Below are 10,994 nucleotides of genomic sequence, written 5' to 3'. Positions count from 1 at the left end.
GGGCTCCCTGCGCTGACAGGCGGCGGCCGGACCGCGGAGGCCCCGCCCGCGCCCTTTGCCTTTCCTCCCGGTTGTGAGCCCTGCGGCGCCTGCCCGGCCTCTGTGGGCCTCACGGGCAGAGCTCTGTCCTCTGTCCAGGCTGCAGGGCAGCCCTGAGGCTGGGCTTCTCCGCCCCGCTCGGTAAACTCCGCTACCAAGCCCGCCTGAGGTTGTCTCCCAGTCAGGCCCGACTTGGGAGTTGGTCCTGGCCCCTGAGTGTCTCGCCAACCAGCACACACCTCCCTGAAGTGGACTTTCGCTTCAGTGTGGGGGGTTCGGACGCTTAGAAACCTCAGTGGCGAGTAAGACTCACAAATGCCAAGTGCTTTTGCCAAATCCGCAATAGATACAGTAGAATAGATGGGTGGTTTTCTTCTCTGGCGCCTGGGAGACGCCTGCAGCGGGTTTGGGGTGCGTCCCACCCGGGGGCTGGCCCCTCCCGCCCACCTCGGGGACTGGGAGTGAGGCTCCCTGAGGCTCCCAGTCAGTGAGAGACTTTGCGGCTCCTGCAACTGGCAAAAGGTCTGTCTGGATTTCGAAGAGGGGAGAAAGAGCCTGTGTATGTGCATTTCGAAGAGGGGAATTAGATTTCTAAAGTAAGTGCTCTAAGAGGAAGACCAGGCGGCCAGTTTCTTCCCTCCCCTTCAAGGGGAAGCGCTAAGCTCTTCAGAGGGGTGTGGTGGGTGCGCCGGGGCCCTCGTGGTAGCTCGCGGGGCGGCTTGTCCTTTGCCGGTCCCCAGCCGCCTGGCGGCCAGCACACCCGACCCCCCTCGCCGCCAGGTTTGGGGTCGGTGGTACGCCCAGGAAGCCTCTGGCGGGCGCCGCCGGTGCTGAAGCCCCCGGCCTCTGACCCCCACCCCGTAGGTGGAGATTGGGAAGACGGTCAAGGCCTATGTCCGGGTGCTGGACCTCCACAAGAAGCCTTTCCTGGCCAGATACTTCGCCTTCATGGACCTGAAGCTCCGGGCCGCCTCCCAGATCGTCACGTTGGTGTGAGTTTTCCCCGGGGAGGAAGAGGGTGTCTGGGGCCCGGCTCCGACTGGTCTGTCTGGGGGAGATGTCCCAACCCTCCCCTCTCTTCTAGGGCCCTCGATGAGGCCCTGGACAACTACACCGCCACCTTCCGGGTCCACGGGGTGACCATTGGCCAGACTAGCCTCACGGCGACCGTGACCGATAAGGCTGGACAGAGGATCAACTCGGCCCCGCAGCAGATCGAGGTAAAGCTGTGTGCCCTCGCACCGCCCGCCTCGGCTCAGCCCCGCTCCCAGCCGGGCTGGGGCGCACGCCTCTCTGTGCAGGTTGGGGTGCCCCGAGCAGTCTGGAGGCTGCCATTGCCGTGAGAGGACCCTCTTCGGTCTGTGCGTGGCGGTGTCCTCCGATTACCAGGGCGCCTCCTTCAGCCCCAGCGTGGGGCAGACCAGAGGGGGCTGATGTGGGGTGTGACGCCACAGGGAGAAGGGAGCCACTGTGGCTCCTGGGCGAGGCGAGCACACTTTAACCCTCGCAGTGCCAGCAGCCTGTGAGTAGTGGGGCAGCGGTTGACCTGGGCTCAGCATGGCAGCGCCCCAGGTCCTGTGGGCCCTAGCGCAGGCCCTTTGGGCCCAGGGCAAGCAGGCCTGCAAGGGCTGAGCTCAGCGTGTGACCTGGGCTGTGGCGTTAGGTGTGACGGGGCGAGGAGTCACCAAGCTTATCTTCCAGGGCAGCATCTGGCGGCTTTGCTGGCCCCCGCCTGGTGGCGTGTCTTCTGCAGCCGGTGGATGGTCGGTGCCTGGCCTCCCCTGGCGACAGGCAGGGCCTTTCTGCCTGTCAGGGGAGGCCCTGCGCACACTGACCCGGCTCCAGGAGCAGCCCCCGAGCCCGGCGGCCAGCGCTGGCGCTCACCCCGCCCAGCAGGGAGGATGGGGGTGCAGAGCTTCTGTGCGGAGAGGGAGGGAGGCCTCCCTGTTCCTGCCCACAGCGGCTCCTTCCGCATGGGGGAGAGGCGAGCGCATTGAGGTCAGGAGACGTTTGGAAGCTTTGGAGAAAGAGCAGCCTGCTAGAGAGGAGCAGGGACATCTTGGTGGCAGTGGGCTCTAAACTCGGACACGGTGCAGAATCCCCGTTAGAGCAGCTTGCAGGCCGCCGCCTGGCTTGCAGGTTGGGGTGAGCTGGAGAACGTGCATTTCCCGTGGTTCCCCGGGGCGCGCACAGCAGAACACCCGTTCCGTGGGCCGTGGGCGGGGTGAGCGCCCGTGGGGGCCACGGGGTCCCGCTTCCCAAACGGAGGGTGAGGTGTTCATGTGAACTCCACGCAGCTGCCTCTTCCTCTTGTCTCCCCACATCCAGGTCTTTCCCCCATTTAGATTGATACCCAGGAAGGTGGCGCTGATTATCGGGGCCACGATGCAGGTAGGCGCCGGAGGCCGCACGCACCCCCCACCCCCACCCCCCACCTGCTGCACACCTGCAGCCTGCCCTGGGGCCGGGAGGAGCTTGGTGAGAGTGCGCCCCGCCCTCTGAAGGTGACGTGGGGGGTTGCTGACGGGCACTGCCATTCCCCCACTGCAGATTACCTCCGAGGGCGGCCCCCAGCCCCAGTCCAACATCCTCTTCTCCGTCAGCAACGAGAGCGTGGCGGTGGTGAACGGCGCAGGGCTGGTGCGGGGGCTCGCCGTCGGCAACGGCACCGTGGCCGGGGTGGTGCAGGCCGTGGATGCCGAGACCGGCAAGCTCGTCGTCGTGTCCCAGGTAAGGGGCGGAGGCCGCGCTCCACACAGCCCTGACCCGGCCCCGGAGCGAGCCCACCGCCTGGGCTCGGGCTCTGGCCCGTGTCCCCGAAGGTCGCTCCTGCTCTGCCGCTCGGCCCCGGGCAGCCCTGCCAGCCTGGGAGCAGAGGGGCCCAGGGCTGCTCTTCTCCGCACGGAGTCTCCCCAGCTGCCCTGTCAGGGACCCTGCTGGGAGCGACTCGCTGCCCGCCCCGGGCAGAGCTCCTCGAGGTGGTGTCTGGGCCGCCCTGCACTGCTGGGGAGGCCCCTGCAGGCGCCCGAGGCTGACTCCCTGGAGGCAGCGTCCTGTGCCTCCGTTCACCCCTTCCGGCTTCAGTGTCTCTGCGTCCCATTGGCTGATTGCATAACGACGGGGGGCGGGGAGCAGTCGCTGTCCTCTGGCGTAGCGCAGCGTTGAGAGCGACGTCCTGGGAGTACAGTCCAAGCTCTGGGGGCCCGGCTTTGCCTTTTCTCCGAGGAAAGGATCGCAGCGTGGAAAGGGGCGGCTCGTTCTCCTCACAGAGCCCCTGTGGCTGAAGCCACGGCTGGCTGCAAATCTGTGGGGCACAGCCATAAGTTTCCCTCTGGCCTTCATTCTTCTTTGTGGTCTGACTCTGCTTGGGCCGCCTCCCCTCTGTGTCCCCTGCACCCCACAATGAGGCCTTTTGGGAGAGGTGCTGCCCTGGTGCCCCCAGGCAGATGGAGAGGCTGCGCCATCAGCCTCTTCTAAAAGCATCTCCGTAGGGCCAGCACGCGGGCTCAGCCCAGGCCCACAGTGGGTGTGTGATTCTGGTCAGAAGTTCCCAGTTCCATTTTCCCAAACCAGGTCACACAATCAGAGCCCAAAGCCAAGGAGTGGTCCAGGACTGGCAGGAAGCAGCTAAGCAGTGAAAAAAGGAGGAAGGGAGGGCAGGGAATGGGTACATCCTGGGCACCTGTCGCAGGCCAGGTGTGAAGCAGATCACGAGGCGCAGGTGGTGGCCCACTGAGCGCATTCAGAATGGCCTTTAGGGGCTTAGTAGCCAGGTTCAGCATGAGGAAGTGGCACTATGGAAGTGAAGAAGCCAACAATTAGACTTTGGCCATGTTAATAGGAGTATAGAATTCAAGATGAAGGAGGGTAAACGGTCTTCTCTAATCACACTTTCTGATTCTTGCTTTTGTCTATGCTCAGAGAGCGAGGCTAGATTTGGGGCTGGGAGGGTCTGGCGACCTCTTCTGTGAGAGCTGCCGGCTTTAGATAGGCGTCCCTCATTCCTGACTTCAAACCTCCATAGTACTGACCTAGAGCATGTGGATCTAGACTAGTCTGGAGGCAGAGAACCAGGCCAGGCCCCCCAGAAGAGGCAGTGGCCATCGAGGGTGGTGGGTCTTGCGCAGACTAAGCCGCGCTGGGAAGAGAAGCAGCAGGCCAGACGCCTGGTGGACACCTTGTAGCCACGTGATACTGGCTGACCGCGGCAGGGGCATCTTCCTGAGAGGGCTCCCTTCCCAGAACACCCACCCTAGAACAGAGCCCGTCCCCAGCCAGCCCGAGCCCCAAAACCCTTTTCTAGGACCTCGTGGAGGTGGAGGTGCTGCTTCTCCAGGCAGTGAGGATCCGTGCCCCCATCACACGGATGAGGACAGGCACCCAGGTAGGTGGGAGCCTCCCCTGCACGCCTGTCTGCTCTCTGAGCCGCATCTTGGGGGGTTGGGGGCTCCACACTCAGGGTCAGCCTTGGCGAGCCACTGCTCACCACGTACATGCTCCCTTCCTGTGGGGCACTTCCGCCCCCACCCTCACCAGTCATCAGTGTGGGGTGCGGCTTCCAGACCCTTCCCCCCACTTCCTGCCCCTGACACACCACGTCACTCTCCCCACGGTGGTTGCAGCCACCCCAGGGGGCTGCTGCAGGTTTCCTCTCCACCGCAGGTGAGGAGCCACACGCGGCTGAAGCGTCTGCCCAGGTCCTGGGGCTGTTTAGGTGATGGGCCAGGGAAGGCACTCGGGCGGCCCGGCTGGAGCATCTTCCCCCCGGGTCGTGTAGCTGTGCCACGTGTGGCCCTAGCAGCCACGGGGACATGCGGCTGGGAGGGGACAGCGCCTCCCTCCCACCGTGACGTGAGCGGGCCCCCACCCTGCTAAACAGAACAGGTAGAGGTAGAGTTGTCCTGGAGGGGCTGGGCTGCATCCTAGAGCTCTAGGGAGGCCTCCCAGTGTTAGGGTCATGGCCAAGGAGGTCCAAGGAGGACGGCCCAAACCTGCCATACCTGTCCCTGCTTAACAGAGTTAGACTTTGGCCAGATAAATAGGAGTATAGAATTCAGAATGAAGGAGGGGGTAAGGGAAGAACTGGGCACAGCTCCCCTCACCCAGCAGGACACACTCAACAGTGGACATAGCGCCCCTGGACTCCTGGCGGCCTTCCAGGGTTGGGACTGCTGTAGGGCCTGGTTTCTCCCCACAGATGCCTGTCTACATCACCGGAATCACCAACAACCAGAACCCTTTCTCCTTTGGCAATGCTGTGCCGGGCCTGACCTTCCACTGGTCGGTCACCAAGCGGGACATCCTGGACATTCGAGGACGGCACCATGAGGTAACACCCGGGCCAGTATCAGGGTGAGGCCGGGTCTCACCACGTCTGCACCTCACGGCCCATGGGTCTGGGCCTGTTCCCGCACCCTCTGCCCCACTCTCGACCACCCCTCCCTAGCCCCACCCTCTTCTACTCAGCCCTGCTCTCGCCCAGGGCCGTGGCTCCCGGTGTCCCTCTCGGGGCCCCTTTGCATCCCACTGTGAGGGGTGGAGTGGGTACCCTGCTAAGAGAAGCCTCCCGGACAGCCAGAGCGCTTCAGAACAGGAGCTTGGCCTGCCCCAAGGGGTGCTTCTGACCTCTTCCTGAGCTGGTGCCTGGCAGCGGGGGTGGCTTCCAGGCTTCCTCCCCTGTGCCTGCACAGGGCACTCTGACCTCTCCTCACCCCCAGCCCTGGAGCAGCTGTAGAAAGCCTGCCGAGCCCCTCTGTGTGTGAACTGGAGCCAGGACAGGGAAGCGGCTCCCCCAGCTGGCCTGAGGGGAGGTGGGGCTGCGTGCCAGGCCGCCCGACTGCAGGCTGTAATCTTGCCGTGGTCACGTGGGGCTCCTTGGGTGTTGGGTCTGAGCAGGTCCTTGCCTCTGCATGGACGGTGGGGGTGAGGGCCTTCCGAGGGGCCAGAGATGGGCACAGGCTTTCCTGGAGGCTGCCTGATAGATCCCGCCCCCCGCCACAACGGGCCTGGCTCCTGCTGTCCGTGCCCGGCCATCCCAGGTGGCCCAAATGGTTCCCCGGGCGGTGAGTCCACCGCAGAGGGCTCTGGGGGACCAGGCGGAGCCTGGCAAGCTCCTCGGTGAGTCACCACCCCCCCCCAAGCTGCAGGCCCTGAGACTGCTGTGCCAACACTGGCTGGCGCCGTGGGCTGGCATTTCCCAGACGCACCGTGAATCGGCAAAGCGCAGCGTGGGGTGTGCTGCTCATACCGGGGCGTCTGCTAACGTGGCCCTGGGGGTGCAGGCCGCGGCCGGGTGGGAAGGCGGCAGCTTTTGAGAATTCCCAGGCAGCTTTTGGGTCTGCTGGCTGCTGCTCTCGGGCTCCAGTGTGACTCTGCTCTTTGGGGGTGGGGGTGGGGGGCAGGGAGCCCTGGCCCTCTCCCCGAAAGCACGTTCGGTGTCTGCCCCAGGCATCGATCCGGCTGCCGTCACAGTACAACTTTGCCATGAATGTGCACGGTCGGGTGAAAGGCCGGACGGGGCTGAGGGTGGTGGTCAAGGCTCTGGACCCCACAGCTGGGCAGCTGCTCGGCCTCGCCAAGGAGCTCTCTGATGAGATCCAAATCCAGGTAAGGACAGGTGGCAGGAGCCACTCGACCGTGTGTGGTCTCCCACCACCCCCGGGCTAGAGGTGGGGGCCCTGGCCCTGACTGGGGAGCTCTGCGTATTTGTGGGGACGTAGGTGGCTGTGGGGTGGGCATGGTGGGGTTTGGGGTCGGGCAGAGACGGTATAGGGTCAGCCTCTGTCATCCGGTCCCTGGGCTCCCGCTGCTGGAGAGGAGCAGACGCCCGGACGTGCTCTGTTTCAGGTATTTGAAAAGCTGCTGCTGCTGAACCCTGAAATAGAAGCCGAACAGATATTAATGTCGCCCAACTCGTTCCTCAAGCTGCAGACAAACAGGTAGGCGGCTCGTGCTGCTGGCCCCGGTCGTGACGCTGCCCCAGCGGCGGCCTCGGGCGTCGGGGTCGGCAGGAGCCGGCGCGGTGCAGCGAGGGAGCAGGCGGCCGTCTGGGCTGCGCGTGGCGTGCGTGGCCAGTACGTTCCTCCTGCCGATCTGCAGCCCCCGCCCCTAGCCCGCTGCTCGAGCTTAGAAACCCCGAATGCCCGCGGCGGGGTCCAGACTTTAATGGGAGAAGGTGGCCACTTGGAAGGGTTCTGGTTTCAAGTGTGCCTTGAGACTTGCTGTGCAAAGTGTGCCACAGCAGCCACGTGCCACGGGGCAGCCTGCACAGTGCACATCACACCCCGGGCCCACAGCCCAGCAAGCCCCAGGCCGCAAGGACACGCAGCCATTCAGGGAGGCTGGCTTGGAAGCCCGTGTGCACAGGTCTTGGGAGACGGAGACTGTCGCCTGCATTTGCAGCCTGGGGGCACCTGCAGCTTCTAGGAAGCACACACGACACTCACCCGCCACGTGGCTCAGTGCCAGCTACACGCTGGCTCTGGGCGCAGGGCTGCACGCACCTGGTGCTCTGGAGGCATCTGCTGGGCGAGGGGGCGCGGCACGAGAGGGGTGTGTGCAAACAAGGGGTGAGAGTGAGTCGTAGCTGAGAAGGGCCTTCCACGTGAGGACCCAGGGAGGAGCGCGTGCGGGTCGCTGGAGCTCAGCCCTGAAGGATGTGTAGGGCGCAGGCAGCTTGACGACGGGCGAGGTTGAGGGAGAGACAGTGGCGGTTGCTTCAGGTCACCTGAGGAAGGTCCCAGGACTCAGGGCAGAGAGACCAGCGGGGGCTCACCTGCAGGCCGGTCACTGTCCTCTGTGGGATACCTCAGAGGCCACGGAGTAGGTCTGGGCTCCCTTGTCTTGGGCCCCGCGCGTGCCACGAGTAGGCTGAGAAGCCCAACTCTGCCGGGAGCAGGCCTTGAACTGGGCCAGGGCAGGATGCCTGCCACCGGGTGGGGCCGCCACCCCACAAGCAGCCTCATCTCAGCGAGTACAGAGCGGTTTGCCTAGGAGTGGCGTGCGCGGCCAAAGCCCTGTGTAGCCGGCCAGGGAGCCGCCCGCCCTGCCCCCGCCGGCTGGGGCTGCTGCCCTGGAAAGGGCCAGACAGGCAGCTCCCAGGCCTGGCGGTTTTCCATCAGCGGTTTAGGAGACACAGACGGGCTGCCCACTCGTGCCCCCTAAGCGCGGCGGGGCCGAGACAGGGCTCCTTCCCGCGCCCAGGAGCGGCGGCGAGCTCCAGGGCGCTGGGCCTTGTGCCGGCCCTGTCCTGCGCGGTCCTGTCTGAGCACGCGGCTCCTTCTTGCTCTCACAGGGACGGCATGGCTTCTCTGAGCTACCGTGTCCTGGACGGGCCCGAGAAGGTCCCCCTCGTGCACGTCGACGAGAAAGGCTTTCTGGTGTCAGGGTCTGCGATTGGCACAGCCACAGTCCGAGTGACTGCCCAGGAGCCTTTCGGAGCCAACCAGACCATCACCATTGGTGTCAAGGTACGGTCATGTCTTTCCTCGTTCGGGAGTCACGAGAGCAGGGGTGGAGGTGGGGGTGGAGGTGAAGTATTTCCTCTTGCCGGTGCAAAGGTGCCCGCGCTCGCCGTCCGGCTGAGAACTTACTAGAGAGTAACAGGGCCAGACGTCCTGGCTGGGAAACTGCATCCTCTTCTGGCCGTCAGAGCCAAACCCTCGGAGACGACTGAGCGCAGCGACCTCATTCGTGGTGGGGGAAACTGAGGCCCGGCAGGTCTGTGCTGTGCTGGGCCTGGTGCCCATGGTACTGCCCAGCCAGCCGGTGCCTGGAAGCCACCTGAGATCCGGACCTGGGTCCCGTCGTGATGACGTACCGGCCCCTGGAGAACGAGGTGGCCGTTCCACAGTCCAGGGCGCCGAGCCCCGCGTGGGGTCGGGTAGCGTGGCTCACCCCAGATGGCGGCTCACCCCAGGTGGCGGGCCGGGGCCCGGGGCCCGGCCGGGCTACCTTCACGCCCTGCCTGCCCCCTGCCTCCTGGGCCGGGTCCTGGGCTCATCCAGGACAGGATTTTCTTTCCCTCTGTTCGTGGTCATTTTCTGACCCCCAGATGACAGAGAATGTCGTCCGGTCTCAGGCCTGCTTCCTTAATTACCGTCTCGGTTTCCGAGCCAGGTGCCTGGCAGCCGTCACCCTACTTGTAGAGGCAGTGTGAACCCGACTTGCTGCTCATCTCCCTCCCTGGACACAGCAGGGCCTGCTGCGGTGTGTGCAGCTGGCCGGCACCCCGCTCGGTTTCGGCAGGGAAAGTGGGCCTTTGGGGGTCCGGCTGTTTGGCCGGAGTCAGAGCCACGGCTGTGCTTCATAGTTTCTGGGGGCCCAGAACTCATGGCGCCCTCCTCCCCCCACCGCCCCTCCCAATGGAGCTCTGCGGGTACGGCGGCCCCCACCGCGCTGCCTTTGCACCCAGACGCGGCCGCCTCTATTTAAATGCCGGGGGGCCGGTCCGCTCAAGACACCGAGCGTTCCGGCCCTGGGGAGATCTTTGCAGTGTGAATAATGGTCTGGTTTCTCGAAGTCATGGCTGTTGGCTCTCCTAGATTGGCTTTCCTTTCAGTGAGCTGGCCCGCTGCCTGGCAGGCCCACGCGCTCGGGTGGAAAGCTCGGGCAGCGGGGCCCCCCTCTGTGCTCCTGAGCCACCCCAGCGCCCCGTCCTTCCGAGACGGGGCCCTGCCCGGGCAGGCGTCTTGGGGGTGCTGGGCTGAGGGGCCGTCCCCGGCCGTCACGGTCACACGTGCTCACGCATCTCCAGGTGTCTCCTGTTTCTTACCTGAGGCTCTCCATGAGCCCCGCCCTGCACACCCAGAACAAGGAGGCCCTGGCGGCCCTGCCTCTAGGGATGACCATGACCTTCACTGTCCACTTCCACGACAACTCCGGGGACATCTTCCATGCTCACAACTCAGTCCTCAACTTCGCCACGAACAGGTAGGCGATGCCGTGGCTCATGTGGTTGTGAGCGGCCCTCAAAGTGTGGCCCCCGGATCAGCGTGACCTGGCCACTCAGAAATGCACTTGCACGGGGCCACTGGTCTTGTTTAACCAAGGCCTCTGGGCGATCGTACAGATTGTGAACCACGGACCCGGTTAGGAGAGATGAGAAGCGGGAAGGCTTCGGTGGGCGCCAGAGAGCACTCCTGGGGGGGGGGGGGGGGGGGAGCAGAAGCTCGCGTCCAGGTGGTGCCGACATTGCCACTCGGCCTCCCCTCAGCCCTGCAGCTGAGGCGTCCCCCTTGCTGAAGGCCCAGGGCCTGGGGTGGTGGAAGGACCGGGCTTGGGGGCAGACCTGGCTCGGCCCTTCCCGGGGGCCGTGGACTCGGGGGAGCTGGGCACGTGCCAGCTGCCCGGTGGCCGCCCACTGGCTCAGCGGTCTCACGGGGCCTGTGGCGTGTGGGCAGCGTTCCCCCATCTCGGGAACACCCCCCATCTAGGGAATTAGGGGGCGCTTTACACAGCACGGTGGTGCCTGGCCCCCACTTTAACGTCTACCCTGCCGCAGGCCACTGGTGTCGCAGGCCACGCAGCTGATGGGGTGGGGTCACGGCCTGCCGTGGGCCCTGTGCGGCAGCCACCTTTCGGGAAACCGAGTCGGCGGACCCGCCCCACTCCAGAGCGGGGCTCTCGCTGAGACTGCGCCCCCCTCCGTGCCTAGGGACGAGTTCGTGCAGGTCGGGAAAGGCTCCACCAACAACACCTGGGTGGTCCGTGCCGTCAGCGTGGGCCTGACGCTGCTCCACGCCTGGGACACGCAGCACGCCGGCCTCTCGGACTTCGTCCCGCTGCCCGTCCTGCAGGCCATCTCCCCGGAGCTGCCCGGAGCGGCGGTGGTGGGGGATGTCCTCTGCCTGTCCACTGCTCTGGTCAGCCTGGAAGGTAAGGGCGGTGGCGGCCGGCACCCTTTGCGCGCTGGCACGTCACGGCGGCGCCGGGCTCCCCGGGAGGGCTGGGAGGGG

At 65.4% G+C, this 10,994-nt stretch overlaps 1 protein-coding gene across 1 annotated transcript in view; it reads left to right on the top strand.

Moving 5' to 3' along the window:
- The window catches only part of NUP210 (nucleoporin 210kDa), a 64,490-nt gene that overhangs the window by 45,991 nt on the left and 7,505 nt on the right, over positions 1 to 10,994 (top strand). Inside the window, exons 23-33 of the mRNA XM_012732080.1 lie at positions 904 to 1,031; positions 1,124 to 1,259; positions 2,368 to 2,430; positions 2,590 to 2,769; positions 4,343 to 4,423; positions 5,237 to 5,368; positions 6,487 to 6,645; positions 6,886 to 6,977; positions 8,333 to 8,507; positions 9,794 to 9,969; positions 10,694 to 10,914. Of these exons, the coding sequence (XP_012587534.1) occupies positions 904 to 1,031; positions 1,124 to 1,259; positions 2,368 to 2,430; positions 2,590 to 2,769; positions 4,343 to 4,423; positions 5,237 to 5,368; positions 6,487 to 6,645; positions 6,886 to 6,977; positions 8,333 to 8,507; positions 9,794 to 9,969; positions 10,694 to 10,914 (1,543 nt within the window). The remainder of the gene's footprint in view (positions 1 to 903; positions 1,032 to 1,123; positions 1,260 to 2,367; positions 2,431 to 2,589; positions 2,770 to 4,342; positions 4,424 to 5,236; positions 5,369 to 6,486; positions 6,646 to 6,885; positions 6,978 to 8,332; positions 8,508 to 9,793; positions 9,970 to 10,693; positions 10,915 to 10,994) is intronic.

Source organism: Condylura cristata, unplaced genomic scaffold (assembly GCF_000260355.1).
Source record: "Condylura cristata isolate star-nosed mole 26May11 unplaced genomic scaffold, ConCri1.0 scaffold00033, whole genome shotgun sequence".
In the NCBI taxonomy this organism is placed as follows: domain Eukaryota; kingdom Metazoa; phylum Chordata; class Mammalia; order Eulipotyphla; family Talpidae; genus Condylura; species Condylura cristata.
This window is presented reverse-complemented; position numbering and strand designations above follow the sequence as displayed.